The 17870-nt window shown below is 39.8% G+C and overlaps 1 protein-coding gene across 5 annotated transcripts in view; it reads left to right on the top strand.

The window, feature by feature from the left end:
* The window catches only part of MAPK9 (mitogen-activated protein kinase 9), a 72156-nt gene that overhangs the window by 21845 nt on the left and 32441 nt on the right, over positions 1–17870 (top strand). For all 5 annotated transcript variants that reach the window (XM_040241411.1, XM_040241414.1, XM_040241413.1 and 2 more), the window contains exons 3-5: positions 4606–4735; positions 9757–9815; positions 12703–12841. In XM_040241411.1, coding sequence (XP_040097345.1) covers positions 4606–4735; positions 9757–9815; positions 12703–12841 — 328 coding nt within the window. The remainder of the gene's footprint in view (positions 1–4605; positions 4736–9756; positions 9816–12702; positions 12842–17870) is intronic.

Below are 17870 nucleotides of genomic sequence, written 5' to 3'. Positions count from 1 at the left end.
GATGCCAGATACAAAAAACAAAGATGAAATGGGTGGCTGGAAATAGGGATGTTAATTAAATATGTGTCTGGAAACAGTTTTGCTAGTTGTCTCCCAGCCTTCTCGCCCCACCCCCATGCTCAGCATTTGCTCCTAGATAGTGGGTAAGTAAATGAAAAAGTACTGGGCCAGGATCTGTGAAAGGAGAAGCCTGGTCAGAGGAGCCCAGGATTTGGGGTGGTCTTTCCCTTGAGGGCATTTGAAAATCCTGGAATGGGCAGCCGAGAGATTTGAGAGTCCTTTGGAGTGTCTTGTGGGGCTATAGGAGTTAGGGATCGGAGTCCAGGGCCCTCTAAAGGGGCTTAGTGAACTTCCTTTGCTTTGAATTGGGTCCAATAAAGGGCTGCATGCTAGAAGTAAGAACAATCCAGAAAGTAACAGGCTCTTGCAGGCACTGCCGCTTCGCTTCACATCATCTCATTTGCTGAACTCAAGGTGAGGTGAGCCCAAATTGCTAGTGTTTGAAGGTCCTTGAAGGTCCAGTAGAAATAAATGTAAATTCTACCTGGAGGAAGACAGCATCATACTGGTTATCAAATTGTTTCTAGATAGCAGACAGTTTTGCAAGTTCAAGGTCCAGCACATAGTCAGAAATAACTAGTCACAGAAGGAGATTCGATGACATTCACAAAATCCAACGCAAACAACAGAGAAAAAAAGTAGATCCATAGGAGCTATTGGCCTAATTGGATCCAAACTTCCAAAGAGCTATGATGTTATGGTGATAAAAGACAGTATGAAAAATTTGGGGTGGAAAATGAAAACTTTAAAAAACTAAATAGAAATTATAGAACTCTTAAGATATAGTAATTGAATTATGAAGTTAATAGGTGGGTTTAAAAGCATATTATTAATAAGTATAACTGAGGAGAGAATTGTGATCTGAAAGATAGTTAAGGAGAAAAAGGATCCAGAATGAAGGCTGGGTAGACCACATGGTAGAAACATACAGAAGAGAAGATGTATTTGTTTTCTATTGCCACATGACAGATTACCTTAGGGATGTAAAACAAAGCAACAACCATTTGTAATTTCATAGTTCTGTGTGGGTCAGAAATCTGGGTGGGCTTCCCTGGGTTCTCTGCGTGGCATTTCACAAGGCTGAAATCAAGCTGTCACTGGACCAGGCTCTTATCTGGAGGCTCTGGGGAAGAATCTGCTTTCAAGTGCATTCAGGGTTCTTAGCAGAACCTAGTTCCTTGCAGCTGTAGGTCGGAGGTCTCTATTCCCTTATTGTCTGTCAGCCAGGGACCACTCTGCTCCCATTCCTTCTCAAGACGGACCCCCCACATCCATCTTGACGGCAACAATGGCATGTCTCGTCCTTCTCTGGCTTCAGATCTCTCTGACTTTCCCCTCTTGCCAGCCACCCAGAACAAACTGCTTCTAAAGGGCTCTTGTAACTGGATTAGTGCCCCCACCCCTTCCCTTGTGACCTCTCTCTTGTTGAAATAATATTTAGTCCCCTTATGGGACACAGCATGAATATACTGCAAGAAAACCAAATGCCTAGAAATCAGTAGAACAAACCACTTCGGAAAACAATTTGGCATTATCTACTAAAATAAAACATGCAGTCCCACTCTTAGCTATCTGCTTGCATGCATAAGGTACCCAGAACCATGTACAAGAATGTTTATGACCATTCTTTGTTTTTTTGTAATGCTTTGCAAACTGAAAACAGCCAATATATCTATAAACATTATGTCATATAATCACAATGAAGGAATGTTAGAGCAATGACACAGAATGAGCTGTAGCTTCGTACAACGATGGATGTATCTCACAAACACCGTGTTGAGTGGAGGAAGTCAAACACAGTTTCAAAAACCAGGCAAAAATAAATGATGCAGCGTCTTAAAGATGCATGTTTAGCAGGTAAAAGCAAGGAAGTGATTCTCATAAAAGTCAGAAGTAGTTACTGTCTTTGGAGGGCAGTGGGAATAGTGATTAGTAGGAGACGTGACTAGGAGACTTTGGGGGTGTTGACAAAGCATGATTCTCTGTGATAAATCATTGAGATAAGGAACAAAAAAGGAGGCAAAAGAATGAATATCAGACAGGCACAAGCCTTCTGTGCATAACCAACAGCACTCAACTTTGGCAATCCCGAGAGAAAATTGATTTCAAACTTAGAAGATAAACTATCAATCAAGGATAAAGGAAGAGTAAGATAATTTATCTTCCATGCACTTTTTTCCTGAAGAAATTCCCATAGGATGTATTCCAACCAGAAAGAGAATACAAGAATGTATAACAAGTAACAATGGAGGCCAGTGAAAAGAAATCCCAGGCTGATAGCTGCACATCAGGCATTGAAACTTCCAAGAAAAATATCGTCCCCTCTAAATGGAATAGATTCCAAACAATAGATAATTTGAGAAGGTAGGAAGTACTAGTGACAGGCTCTGGCGAGATATATTTGTCTTCTCTTAATAAGAAAAGAAAGTTTATTAGAAACCTGTAGTAGAAAAGCTAGAAAAAGTCATGATCTAAGAAGGAAATAAATTTAAAGTAACATGAGGTTTGAGAACTGGTAGAATGTAGGAAGAGAATCCATTTAACCTTAATATTGGAAACAGTCTTGTTCTTTTATGACTGACAGCAAATCATGTGATCTTTAGAAATGAAATGTAATCCTTATTCTGCAATTAGTAATGTTTGTATGTGCGTACATACATATACTTCATATCTTGATTTTCAACTTTTAGACACTTCCTACAGAAGAAACACAGAAGACCTAATTATAGAGGCTGAAAGGTGTGTTATCAAACTTGACCATTTAAGACAAATTTGGAGGGAAAGAGAGTAGAGAGCTGGAAGTAAAAGAAGATGAAGTGTAATATTCTCATTTTACATACTGGGCAGCAAAAAATTCCTTTAAAAGTTGATGAAACAAGTTTAGGCATGTTATTTAAAGTTACAGTGATGACCAAGGTAAAAATTAAAAATAACATGAGAACAAAAAGCTATGAGGCATCCTTGGGGGTTTCAGATAAGTGACTAAATCCTCAGTTTTCATAACAGGGAGTAAATAGATAATTTCTAAAGTTGATAAATGAGGAAAGAGTGATAAAAGTATGTTTTTGGAGTTGAGACATGACTACAAGAAGTAAAGCCAGGAATAATTGAAGATAGCTCCTCCTGGAGTTGAGACTAGGAGTGGGGAACATGTGTCTGCTCAGGTAATTCAGAATTGGTTCATTTGTCTCATTGGACAAAAACTTCTTTGTCCAAAAAAAGATGTGTCTGTTTTTAAATTCTTAAGATTGAGATATATATGTGCTTCCCAGGTGGCTCACTGGTAAAGAATCTGCCTGCAATACAGGAGACTTGGGTTCACTCCCTGGGTCAAGAAGATCCCCTAGAGAAGGAAATGGCAACCCACTCCAGTTTTCTTGCGTGGGAAATCCCATGGACAGAGGAGCCTGGTGGGCTACAGTCCATGGGGTCACAGAGTTGGACACGACTCAGCAACTAAAACAGCAATTTTATGTATACACACACGTATAAGTGTACAAATCACACATATATATTAATGATTTGTTTCACATATTTAATTTTAACATTTTGCAATTTATATGAATGTTATATTTGCATATGGGCATGTGATTTTACCTCTGTGTATACCTGTACACATAATGTGAACTGAGTTAAAGAAAAAACAATTTCAAAGTAACTTGACAGCTTTCAATTTTAAAAAGATAAAATTGAATTAAGTTTGAGTTTCTTGGCAAACAGATTATTAACAGAGGTGAATAAGTGTAGTGTCATAAACTGAATAGAATAAATAGAAACCGTGTTTTAAACGGTGCTTAGGTTCTCAGATGGTCTTGAGCAGCTTTGAACCGCCAGTGAGGAGCCAGAAGGTAACAATAACAGCAACTGATGCTAGTGCTAGCTTGAAACTAGTACACAAAGTATTCAATTTTTCCTGTCTCCTTTTTCTAGGAAAATGAATCGTAAATTTCAACTGGGAGCTTGAGATGCTAGAAACAGATCCTCTAGATTTTATTTCTTACCATAGTATTAATAATATGAAGAGGTATTTCTAGTAGAATTTTATATATATAGCAATTGCTTATGTTAGGGATTTTGTATCTTGGGGATTTACCATGAGTTGAGATTTTGGCTTCTGTTTTCTTTTTAGATTCTTTCATCTAGGAAGAAACACAATCAATCAAAACTTAGATTTATAATATTACATTCTTCTCAGGAGCTCAAACCATTTTCTCCACTGTGATATTCCAAAATATACTTATGTTTTATTTTGTGATACCAGTGAGTTTTTTCAACTTATTGACATATTTAAACTGAAGATTTTGTTTCCTGACCAGACTTACATACTCTATATTAAATTACCTGGTGCCACTGAAAGGAATCAGTTCATCCTGCACTGTTAGCCAGCCCACTTTGCTCTTCATATGCAGAAGTACCGAATGAAAGCAAGCAGATGTTTCCTATTTGTTATTCAGTTAGAAAGATAACACATTGAATGTACATTCTGCATTGCTGTATTTTCCAGAATTATCCTAATAGGTTGCTTATTATATTTCTTAATTATAGTGCTGCTTTTGATACAGTTCTTGGGATAAATGTTGCAGTCAAGAAACTAAGCCGTCCTTTTCAGAATCAGACTCATGCAAAGAGAGCATATCGTGAACTTGTCCTCTTAAAATGTGTCAATCATAAAAATGTAAGTAATGTCTGTGTTTCCACTGTATAATTTAATGTTGTCAATGATATGTGATAATCTTCTGGGTCTTTGAAGATACAATGAGTTTAGACCTAGGGTAAGCTAGTGGTAAAAGTACTATTTAAATGTTTATATTTTATGTTTCATGTTCTTTTGCTGATCCCTGAATATTACGTGGAACATGATTTTGATAGCCTTGTCATGTTGTAAGATTATAAGATGGTAAGCCTAGAAGGGGCTTTGAAGACCCCCTCCCATCTGACTTCTCTTTGTCGCAAAGTTGAGGGGATAAGTATCTAAGATCCCACTCAGCTCCATTAGGCTCCTTTTGTTGTGACATTTCTGCTGGATTTTTCTGGTGTAGGGACAAAAAACAAAGATAATTTCAATCTTTTGAGTCTGTGATTTGAATTTGTTTTTAATTTCTACAATGCATGTTTTATTTGTTATTCAGTTGCTAAGTCATGTCCAACTCTTTGCAACCTCATGGACTGCAGCACTCCAGGCTCCCCTGTCCTCCACTATCTCCCAAAGTTTGCTCAGATTCATGTCCATTGAGTCAGTGGTGCTGTCTGTCCATCTTTCCTCTGCTTCTCCTTTTGCCTTCAGTCTTTCCCGGCATCAGGTTCTTTTCCAATAAGTCAGCTCTGTATCAGGTGGCCAAAGGATTGGAGTTGCAGCATCAGTCCTTCCAAGAAATATTCAGAGTTGATCTCCATCAGGATTGACTGTCTCATCCCCTTGCAATCCAAGGGGCTCCAAAGAATCTTCTCCAGCACAACAATTTGAAAGCATCACTTCTTTGGTGAACTTCTTTGATGCTTTCTTTATAGTCGAACTCTCACATCTACATAACTACTGGAAAAACCATAGCTTTGACTTTATGGACCTTTGCTAGCAAAGTGATGTCTCTGCTTTTTAATATGCAGGTTTTTGTGTCTAGGTTTGTCACAGCTTTCCTTCCAGGTAGCAAGCATCTTTTAATTTCATGGCTGTAGTCACCGTCTGTGGTGATTATGGAGCCCAAGAAAAGAAAATCTGTCCCTGATTCCATTTTTTCCCTATCTATTTGCCATGAAGTGATGGGACCAGATACCATGATCTTAGGTTTTTTTTTTGATGTTGAGTTGCAAGCCAGCTTTTTCACTTTCCTCTTTTCACCCTCATCAAGAGGTTCTTTAGTTCCTCTTTACTTTCTGCTATTAGAGTGATATCGTGTGCATATCTGAAGTTCTTGATATTTCTCCCAGCAGTCTTTATTCTAGCTTGTGATTCATCCAGCTCAGCATTTCACATGATGTTCTCTGCATATAAGCTAAATAAGCAGGTTGACAATATATATCCTTGTTATACTCCTTTCTCAATTTGGAACCAGTCTGTTGTTCCATGTCCAGTTCTGTTGCTTCTTGACATGCATACAGGTTTCTCAGGAGACAGGCAAGGTGGTCTGGTATTCCCATCTCTTTAAGAATTTTCCACAGTTTATTGTGATCCACACAATCAAAGGCTTTCACATAGTCAATGAAGAAGGAGATGTTTTTCTGGAACTCCTTTGCTTTCTCCGTGATCCATTAGTCATGGCAGTTTAATCTCTGATTCCTCTTTGAAACCCAGCTTGTACATCTGGAAGTTCTCAGTTCACGTACTGCTGAAGCCTAGCTTGAAGGATTTTGAGCATAACCTTGCTAGCATGTGAAATGAGCATAATTGTACAGTAGTTTGAACATTCTTTGGCATTGTCCTTCTTTGGGATTGGAATGAAAACTGACCTTTTAGAGTCCTGTGATCATTGCTAAGTTTTCCAAATTTGCTGCCATAATGAGTGCAGCACTTTAGCAGCAGCATCTTTTAGGATTTGAAATAACTCAGCTGGAATTCTGTCACTTCCACTAGCTTTGGTTGTAGTAATGCTTCCTAAGGCCCATTTGACTTCATACTCCAGGATGTCTGGTGTCCAGTTCTGTGTATTCTTGCTATCTCTTCTGTTTCTGTTAGATCCTCACCATTTCTGTCCTTCATCATGCCCATCCTTGCATGAAATGTTCCCTCGATATCTCCAGTTTTCTTGAAGAGACCTCTAGTCTTTCCCATTCTATTGTTTTCCTCTATTTCTTTGCATTGTTCACTTAAGAAGGCCTTCTTATCTCTCCTTACTATTCTCTGGAACTCTGTATTCATTTGGGTATATCATAAAAACAAAAGTAAAAAAAATTTTCTTAAAAAAATATGGTAGAATGTTGCTAGATCTCATGTACATTAGTGAACATAGATATAAACCATTTTTAAATAGCTACATAGTACAAATGCACAGTAATTCATTTAACCAATTACTTATTATGAATTAAAATAAATGAATTTGTACTAAAAAATTTTTAAAAAGCATAAAAAAACACAAATATTTAGATTGTTTCTAATTTTTTACTACTATAAGCAGTGCTGCAGTGAACATCCTTATACAGGTGAATACTTTGGCCAAGATTCTGGGTCAAAAAGTATGCACATTTCTGGTTTTAATATATACTGAGAAATTGACCTCAAGAAAGACTATCAGTTTTACACTTTCATTGAGTAACTGAGTATGGCTTTTATTTCAGAATACTCCAGAACTACATATTGTTGATTTTTTTGTTTCACCTTACCAAACTGATAGATGACAAATGATACCTTATTTTTATTTGTGAGGTTGATTTTCTTTCCATATCTCTACCAGCCTTTTATTTTTATTTCTTGAGAGTTTGTTTTCCATGGCCTTTGTCCATTTTTCTCTAGGACTGTTGGTTTCTTTCAACGCAGGAGACACAAGAGACGCGAGGGGAAAAAAAAAACAACTGGATTCACACTTCAATCTTTACACCAAGATAAACTTAAAATGGAACAAAAGTTTAAATCTAAATTAAATTTTAAGGCATGAAACCATGAAACATTAAAATATGTATAAACATATCCCTTGCCAGTGCAGGAGATACAAGAGACACAAGTTCAATCCCTGGGTCGGGAAGATCCCCTCAAGTAGGAAATGGCAGCCCATTACAGTACTCTTGCCTGGGAAGTCCCATAGACAGAGGAGGCTGGTGGGCTGCAGTCCCTGCGGTCGCACAGAGTCAGACACGACTGAGTGACTGACTACACGTTGGTTTCTTTCTTATGCATTTAGAGAAGATCTTTGTAATCCTCATTTCTTTTCCATTTGACCTAATTTAGGTTGTTTTTTGGAGAAGGCAATGGCAACCCACTCCAGTACTCTTGCTTGGAAAATCCCATGGACGGAGGAGTCTAGTAGGCTGCAGTCCATGGGATTGTGAAGAGTTGGACACGACTGAGCGACTTCACTTTCATTTTTCACTTTCACGCATTGGAGAAGGAAATGGCAACCCACTCCAGTGTTCTTGCCTGGAGAATCTCAGGGACGGGGGAGCCTGGTGGGCTGCCGTCTCTGGGATCGCACAGTCTCCGGGATCGCACAGAGTCAGACATGACTGAAGTGACTTAGCAGCAGCAGCAGCAGCAGGTTGTTTCTGCCATACTGATTTTTGTTGTCGTTGAATGTAATCAAGTCTTGTAGATTTCTTGTCATTCTTAGAACAGACTTTTCTACACGAGAGTTGTATGAATGTTTATCCATATTTTAATGTTTCATGGTTTTATGCCTTAGATTTAAGTTTTTGTTCCATTTTAAGTTTATCTTGTTGTAAAGGTTAAAGTATGAATCCAGTTTTCTTTTTTCCCCATTGGCTATCCAGCCACTCCAATCTTTAGTCTTTTATACTGAATAATTCAACTTTCCCTCAGTTATTTGAAATGATTGATGATGTGTTTTTAATGCTCAAGTAGCAGAATTCATTGTTTAACACTGGAGTACCCAGACCAAAACCTGCGATGGGGTCAGTTTTTGAACCCTCTTTAGGTAAATACATAATACTGTGAGGCATTTCATCTTCATTATACCGAAATATAAGCTTCAGTTCAGTTCACTCGCTCAGTCGTGTCCAACTCTTTGCGACCCCATGAATCGCAGCACGCCAGGCCTCCCTGTCCATCACCAACTGCCAGAGTTCACTCAGACTCACGTCCATCGAGTCAGTGATGCCGTCCAGCCATCTCATCCTCTGTCGTCCCCTTCTCCTCCTGCCCTCAATCCCTCCCAGCATCAGAGTCTTTTCCAGTGAGTCAACTCTTCGCATGAGGTGGCCAAAGTACTGGAGTTTCAGCTTTAGCATCATTCCTTCCAAAGAAATCCCAGGGCTGATCTCCTTCAGAAGGGACTGGTTGGATCTCCTTGCAGTCCAAGGGACTCTCAAGAGTCTTCTCCAACACCACAGTTCAAAACCATCAATTCTTTGGCGCTCAGCCTTCTTCACGGTCCAACTCTCACATCCATATATGACCACTGGAAAAACCATAGCCTTTGACTAGACAGACCTTAGTCGGCAAAGTAATGTCTCTGCTTTTCAATATGCTATCTAGGTTGGTCATAACTTTTCTTCCAAGGAGTAAGTGTCTTTTAATTTCATGGCTGCAGTCACCATCTGCAGTGATTTTGGAGCCCCAAAAAATAAAGTCTGACACTGTTTCCACTGTTTCCCCATGTATCTCCCATGAAGTGATGGGACCGGATGCCATTAGCCCTCATAATTAAAAACTTTCTAGAAATTTGTACATTGTATTTAAGTTTTCAGAGTTAACATATTGCTTTATTTAGTGTTTTGCTACTTATAATTGATACTTTTTTATATTCAAGGCTGAAAGCATTATGTGTCAAAATTCTGTAATAATAAGTTACCAGGGACACATAAAAGTGATTTGATTAAAAGTGCATCTCATTTCCAAGGCGAGAATCCTAATCATTTAACTTTTGAAATGATGTCTAATAGAATGTTTTGGTAAAAGCAGTAACAATAATAAAATTACAAAGCTCTGCTGTGATTTTTTTTCCTAGTTTTTAATACATTTTAATGTTAAACTTAATTTTTATAGTCAAGTAGAGTTGTTTGACATGCTGAGGTTTAATTTTCTCTTTTCAGATAATTAGTTTGTTAAATGTGTTTACACCACAAAAAACTCTAGAAGAATTTCAAGATGTGTAAGTATAATTTTTATTCAGTAATACACTGTGCATGAAAGACTGAGAATTTAAGAGAACATGACTGCTTTCTTTAACTTAGGAAATGCAGACAATAATACATTTTTAAATGATATCTTCGCCACTTTTCGCTATGAGATAGAAACAGTAGGGAAGACGAATAATAATATTCAACTGCTTGTGCCTGTGGACTTCTCTGGTGGCTCTGGTGGTAAAGAACTGGCCTGCCAACGTAGGAGACGTAAGAGGTCCTGGTTCGATCCCTGAGTGGAGAAGACGCCCTGGAGAAGGGCATGGCGACCCAGTCCAGTATTCTTGCTTGGAGAATCCCTTGGACAGAGGAGCCTGGCAGGCTATAGTCTACAGGGTTGCAAAGAGTCAGACATTACTGAAGCAACTTAGCACGCACGTGCTTATCCCTAGACAGTTATCATTTTTACAGCAGATAAAGGATGACTGAAAGTGGGTTCCTTGGAGAAGACAGTGCCATTAATATTGCTGATTTGCTTTTCTGAAATATAAAATGTTTTTCTCTAGTCCCCTAAAATCCAGGATTGTAGGGTTTAAGTGTTTATGGTTGTTATATGAAATAGGTAAGTGACGAAATATTGTATGTGTTTCAAAATCTGAAATAGAATTGTTTTACTAACAATGAAATGAAATATTAATTTATTGTTGAGATAGAATGCCCAACTTTATCTTAAATTTATTGGTTTATTCACTCAACAAATATTTGATTGCTAGAAATTCCCTGGTGGTCCAGTGGTTAGGACGCCATGCTTTCAATTGCACAGCCAAAAGGAAAATTTGATTGCCAGCTGTGTGCTAAGCACTCTCTTGAACTTGACATACTTAGTGACCGAAACAGGCAAAAATTCCTTTCATTATTTAAGAATTGCAGATGATCATATTTCTTCCTAGATCCTGAAGGAAAACCAGGGAAGATAATCAACGTAACAAATAGGGAAATTATGTCATTCGTTAGAATGTGGCAAATGTGGAAGAAATTAAGCTGAGTGAGAGGGATCAGAAGTGCTGGGGGTTAGGAGTCAGGCTGCAGTTTTAAGTAGTATAGTTAGGGAAGGACTCATGGGATTGGTGACATCTGAAGAAGCCTTAAAGGAAACGAGGGGGTTAGTCCTACAGATATTTTGAGAAAGGTAGTATCAAGATAGGAGGAATGGGCTTCCCTGGTGGCTCAATGCTAAAGAATCTACCTGCCAGTGCAGGAGGCAGGGGTTCAATCCCTGATCCAGGAAGGTCCCCCATGCCACGGAGCACCTGAGCCAGCTCTCTAACACTTGGGAGCCACAGCTCCTGAGCCCACGTGCTGCAGCTACTGAGCCCACAAGTCATGGAAGCCGTGTTCCACAAAGGAGAAGCCACTGCAGTGAAAAGCCGATGCGCTGCAGCAAGAGAGCACCCGCTGCTCACCGCAGCTGGGAAAACCTGTGCATCAGCGAAGACCCAGCACAGCCAAAATTAAAGTAAATACAATTACATTTTTAAAAGATAGAAGGAACAAGCAGCGTAAAGGAACAGACATGGGACTGTGCCTGGTGTGTGCTCTTGAAGAGCAAGAGCCTATTTGGCTGGATCTAAGGAAGCAGAGGAAAGTAGAAGAGATCGGCTCAAAGAAGTGGCAGGGCCGACACTGCTGGGCCTCTCGGCCGTTGTAAGAACTTCCCTTTACAAGTTAGACTTTCTGTAGAAGACTGAGTTTATCTAACTTACATTTTAAAACAATAGCTTGGTTTCTGGTCTGAGAATCCACTGTATGGGGTAGAACACGGAAGACCAGTCAGGAGGCTATTGCGGTAGTTCGGGTGAGAGATTATTGTGGCTACATTTAGACCAAAGGGGTGATGGTGATGGTAAAGGCATGAGATTGGATTGTCGACACTGTTTTGAAGATAGAACCCCAGTGTTTGCTCTTAGAGAGGCTTTGAGAGAGGCTTTGTGTGATTTGAGAGGAGTTGCTGAGAACATTTGGAATTTTGGCTCAGGTGCTCACCAGAAGGATAAAAGTTCTCTCAACTGAGATGAGGAAAGCTATAGGAAGAACAGATTTAGGGGTGGTGTAGAATCAGGAGCTCAGTTTTAGACAGGGAGTCTATTGGGCACCCAAACTGATCTGTGAAGCAGTCAGTTAGATAAGTGAGCCTGGAGCTCAGGTGGGATGTCTGGGTTGAATGTATTAATTTGAGAGTTGACAGTCTATAGATGGTATTTAAAGCCTTGAGATCAGAAACCAGAGATGATTATCATGACTATGAGTACAGTAGAGAAGAGAAGGCCAAGAACAGGTGCTGGCACTCTAACAGCAAGAAGCCAGTGGTAAGAGAAAGTCACGGTCAGCCAGGATTGTAGGACTAGCCACTGGGTTTAGCAACACGGAAGGTGTCAGGAGCCTGGAGGACAGTTTCAGCTAAGTGGTGGGGGCGAAAGCCTAATTAAAGTGAGATTAAGGAAAAATGGGAGAAAAAATTGAAGATGGTGAATGTAGATACCTCTTTGGGGAGTTTTGCTTGCAGGAAGAGCAAAAATACAGGATCGTAGCTGGTAGGGGAGGTAAGGTCAAAAGTTTTCTTAAGATGCAAGCAGTAACGGCATGGTTTCTGTATTGGTAAGAATGACCCAATAGCGAAAAATTTTAAATATAGGAGACTTTGCATGTTTGAGATTCTATCTACTGTGATATAAAAATTGCTTCTTTTCAAGATAGCTTATAAATCAAGATACCTAATAAAAGCAAGTTATCTTTTTACTTTAGCCCGTACAGTGACTAGGTATGATGTTATTACTTTTTAATAAAAATTCTGATTTAAAACCATGAAGGAATTTGGATAATTTTCATGTGTACATGGCTGATCATTTATTTCCTCAGGTATTTGGTTATGGAATTAATGGATGCTAACTTATGTCAGGTCATTCACATGGAGCTGGACCATGAAAGAATGTCCTACCTTCTCTACCAGATGCTCTGTGGTATTAAACATCTACATTCAGCTGGTATAATTCATAGAGTAAGTAGTGATACTGTATTGGTTTTTTCTTTTAATCAAAATCATTTTGTTGTTGTAATCTTCAGATGCAAAAGAACATATTTTTTAAAAAGTTGTCAATGTTGAAAATCCAAATAAACTTTGGGATCATGTTACTTTCTCAAAGTTTGTTGAGATTAGAAGACATTTGTGGAATGCCTGGTTTGCTTGGGCCCGTCTGAGCTACGCTGGGTGCAGATATGAGCCAGCTGCCCAGACTCATATACAGAAAAATGCTTCTTTTTTTTTTTTTAAGTTTTTATTTGGAAATAATTTAAAACTTAGAGAAAAATTGCAAGAATAGGACAAAGAACTTCCAAATACTACTTACCCAGATAGCCCTGGTGTTAATAGTTTTGTCATGCTTGAAATCTTATTTTTGTTGCAAAGAATTTGAATTTGGGGTGGGGGAAAGTTAAAGGCCAAGTAGTATATGATACACTTGCTCTAGAAGTTTTATATGAGTTATCACCCAAGTATTCATTTCTTACATCGTAAAATTCTACCACTCCAGCATCCTAGCCATACCGTTAAGAACTCTTGGAAATGCTCCAGGCAGACCTCTTGACTAGGCCAAGGCTGGAATTTGAATGGTGGTATTGCCTGTCAGGGAGTACATATTTAAAAACCAGAGAGATGTTCTCTAAGCTGGTTTTATGAGCTCTTGTTATTTTTTGATCTGTACGGCAGTGTAAACAGATCATGATAAAGTTTTTGTTTGTTTCTTGTTTTTTTTTTTTTTTTAGCAACTGAAGTGTTGAGTGGGACTAGAGACAGAGATAATAGTAGTTTTATTGAAAGCATTCTTAGCATTCCTTAAATAATTACTATATTGATTTTGTAGAGTGTCTTTTGATACTATGTTTCAATAGCAAAAAGTTGTATTTTCTGTGAACTAAAGTCTGTGGGGGGAAGAAGTGAGACAAGAACAATGAAACCTTTTCATACAAAAAAGAACAGAGAGATTTTTGATGGTATAGTAGTAGTAATTCTTTTGAATCTGTTGGGTGGTTCCATCACAGCCACTGAACATAGGCCTAACACAGTAGCAGAGCCCACAGTTCAGAGAGGGCCAAACCCTTGCCCCTTGTGAACAGGAGGCCTGAGGCCCGAGTGAGGTCTGCCCTCCCACTGACTACTGGGGGCCTGCCGCAAAGATTCCTGGACAGTCTTCAGTCATTTAAATAATAGCCTTTGCTGCTGCCATGTGGTCAGTTAAAATAATATAAATTCAGTTGATGAATTTGCTTTAGAAATAGTGACACTAGTCATTTTAATTAAAAATAAAGATTTCCTAGCATACCATTCTATTTCTTTTCCTAAAACATTCACAGACCTTTATATAAATTAAGGCACTCTTAATTTCTCTTAAATACGTATTGCATTAAAGTCTTGCCTGAGAACAAGTTCTCAGATAATTAGGCTTCATTACTGTTAAGCTTTATTAATTTTGCACAAGCAAACAGTTTGTCTTGCTGTGTCTCCCCGCTTGGGCCCAGACATACATGGCGAAGCAATAGCCTCTCGTTTCAGGGGTGCCTTGTAAGAGCTGTAGCATACACTTGCCTGTGTTAGGTGACGTTTGGTCCTTGCAGTGTAGGCCCACACCTGCAGACTGGAAAGTCACATAGGGTCAAGGAAGTTTTTGGTTTGCCCAGCACGATTTCGCCAACCACCTCTCCATCCTATTTATCTCCCCACTGGCTCTCCCTCCCCTCGTCTTATACCTTCTGGTTCACACATCAGTAGGACTGCGGACTTTGTGTTTGCTTGAAAGCACCACGTGTACATTGTGGGGAAGCTGGATAACGCCCCTGTTTGCACACCCGCCCCTCCTCCAGGTCCTGAGAGGTGAGCAACCACAGTTACTCTTTAGCGTGTTAATGGTTTCCTGTGAACTTTTCCCGTCCTTTTTTTCTGTATACAATACTATAGATGGAGAAGGAAGTGGCAACCCACTCCAGTATTCTTACCTGGAGAATCCCGTGGACAGAGGGGCCTGGTGGGCTGCTGTCCATTGGGTCGCACAGAGTTGGACATGACTGAAGCGACTTAGCATGCATGCATGCATTGGAGAAGGAAATGGCAACTCACTCCAGTATTCTTCCCTGGAGAATCCTATGGACAGAAGAGCCTGGTGGGCTGCCATCTATGGGGTCACACAGAGTCGGGCATGACTGAAGCGACTTAGCAGCAGCAGCACCATATAGACAAAATGTGGTCCCCTGGAGAAGGTAATGGCAAACCACTTCAGTATTCTTGCCTTGAGAACCCCATGAACAGTATGAAAAGGCAAAATGATAGGACACTGAAAGATGAACTCCCCAGGTCAGTGTGTGTGTGTGTGTGTGTGTGTGTTAGTTGCTTAGTCGTGTCCAACTCTTTGCAACCAGGCCTCTCCATCCATGGGATTCTCCAGGCAAGAACACTGGAGTGGGTTGCCATTTCCTTCTCCAAAAGGAACTATAGAAAGAAAGTGAAGTCACTCAGTCATGTCGACTCTTTGTGACCCCATGGACAGCAGCCCACCAGGCTCCTGCATCCATGGAATTTTCCAGGCAAAAGTACTGGAGTGGGTTGCCATTTCCTTCTCCACCCCATGTCGGTAGGTGCCCAATATGCTACTGGAGATCAGTGGAGAAATAATTCCACAAAGAATGAAGAGATGGAGCCAAAGCAAAAACAACACCCAGTTGTGGATGTGACTGGTGATAGAAGCAAGGTCCAATACTATAAGAGCGATATTGCATAGGAACCTCAAATGTTAGGTCCATGAATCAAGGCAAACTGGAAGTGATCACACGGGAGATGGCAAGAGTGAACATCAACATTTTAGGAATCAGCGAACTAAAATGGACTAGAATGGGTGAACTCAGATGACGATTATATCTACTACTGTGGGCAAGAATCCCTTAGAACAAATGGAGTAGCCATCATAGCCAACAAAAGAGTCCGAAATGCAGTACTTGGATGCAATCTCAAAAACAACAGAACGATCTCTGTTCGTTTCCAAGGCAAACCATTCAGTGTCACAGTAATCCAAGTCTATAACCCTGACCAGTAATGCTGAAGAAGCTGAAGTTGAACGGTTCTATGAAGACCTACAAGACCTTTTAGAAATAACACCCAAAAAAGATGTCCTTTTCATTATAGGGGACTGGAATGCAAAAGTAGGAAGTCAAGAAACACCTCAAGTAACAGGCAAATTTGGCCTTGGAATATGGAATGAAGCAGGGCAAAGGCTAATAGAGTTTTGCCAAGAGAACCCACTGGTCATAGCAAACACCCTCTTCCAACAACACAAGAGAAGACTCTACACATGGACATCACCGGATAGTCAACACTGAACTCAAATTGATTATATTCTCTGCAGCCAAAGATGGAAAAGCTCTATACAGCCAGCAAAAACAAGACTGGGAGCTGACTGTGGTTCAGGTCATGAACTCCTTATTGCCAAATTCAGTCTGAAATTGAAGAAAGTAAGGAAAATCATTAAACCATTCAAGTATGACTTAAAACAGTGGAAGTGAGAAATAGACTTAAGGGACTCGATCTGATAGAGTGCCTGATGAACTATGGATGGAGGTTCATGACATTTAACAGGAGACAGGGAGCAAGACCATCCCCAAGAAAAAGAAATGCAAAAAACAAAATGGTTGTCTGAGGAGGCCTTACAAATAGCTGTGAAAAGAAGAGAAGCAAAAAGCAAAGGAGAAAAGGAAAGATATACCCATTTGAATGCAGAGTTCCAAAGAATAGCAACGAGAAATAAGAAAGCTTTCCTCGGTGATCAAAGAAATAGAGGAAACCAATAGAATGGGAAAGACTAGAGACCTTTTCAAGAAAATTAGAGATACTAAGGGAACATTTCATGCAAAGATGGGCTCAATAAAGGACAGAAATGATATGGACCTAACAGAAGAAGATATTAAGAAAAGGTGGCAAGAATACACATAAGAACTGTATAAAAAAGATCTTCATGACCCAGATAATCACGATGGTTTGATCACTCACCTAGAGCCAGACATCCTGGAATGTGAAGTCAAGTGGGCCTTAGGAAGCATCACCACGAACAAAGCTAGTGGAGGCGATGGAATTCCAGTTGAGCTATTTCAAATCCTAAAAGATGATGCTGTGAAAGTGCTGCCAGCAAATTTGGAAAACTCAGCAGTAGGACTGCTGATTGCCTTTTCCACAGGCCTGGAAAAGGTCAGTTTTCATTAATCTCAAAGAAAGCCAATGCCAAAGAATGCTCAAACTACCGCACAATTGCGCTCATCTCACATGCTAGTAAAGTAATGCTCAAAATTCTCCAAGCCAGGCTTCAACAGTACATGAACCATGAAATTCCAGATGTTCAAGGTGGTTTTAGAAAAGGCAAAGGAACCAGAGATCAAATTGCCAACATCCACTGGGTCATCAGAAAAGCAAGAGAGTTCCAGAAAAACATCTATTTCTGCTTTATTGACTATGCCAAAGCCTTTGACTCTGTAGATCACAATAAACTGTGGAAAATTCTGAAAGAGATGGGAATACCAGACCACCTGACCTGCCTCCTGAGAAGTCTGTATTCAGGTCAGGAAGCAGCAGTTAGACCTGGACATGGAACAACAGACTGGTTCCAAATAGGAAAAGGAGTACGTCAAGGCTGTATATTGTCACCCTGCTTATTTAACTTATATGCAGAGTACATCATGAGAAACGCTGGGCTGGATGAAGCACAAGCTGGAATCAAGGTTGCTGGGAGAAACGTCAATAACCTCAGATATGCAGATGACACCACCCTTATGGTGGTCTAGTCAAGACTGTGGTTTTTCCAGTAGTCAAGCATGTGCATGCGTGTGAGAGTTGGACTGTGAAGAAGGCTGAGCGCCAAAAAATTGATGCTTTTGAACTGTGGTGCTGGAGAAGACTCTTGAGAGTCCCTTGGACTGCAAGGAGATCAAACCAGTCAATCCTAAAGGAAATCAACCCTGAATATTGATTGGAAGGACTGATACTGAAGCTGAAA

This window comes from Oryx dammah, unplaced genomic scaffold, assembly GCF_014754425.2.
Source record: "Oryx dammah isolate SB20612 unplaced genomic scaffold, SCBI_Odam_1.1 HiC_scaffold_5, whole genome shotgun sequence".
Taxonomy (NCBI): domain Eukaryota; kingdom Metazoa; phylum Chordata; class Mammalia; order Artiodactyla; family Bovidae; genus Oryx; species Oryx dammah.
This window is presented reverse-complemented; position numbering and strand designations above follow the sequence as displayed.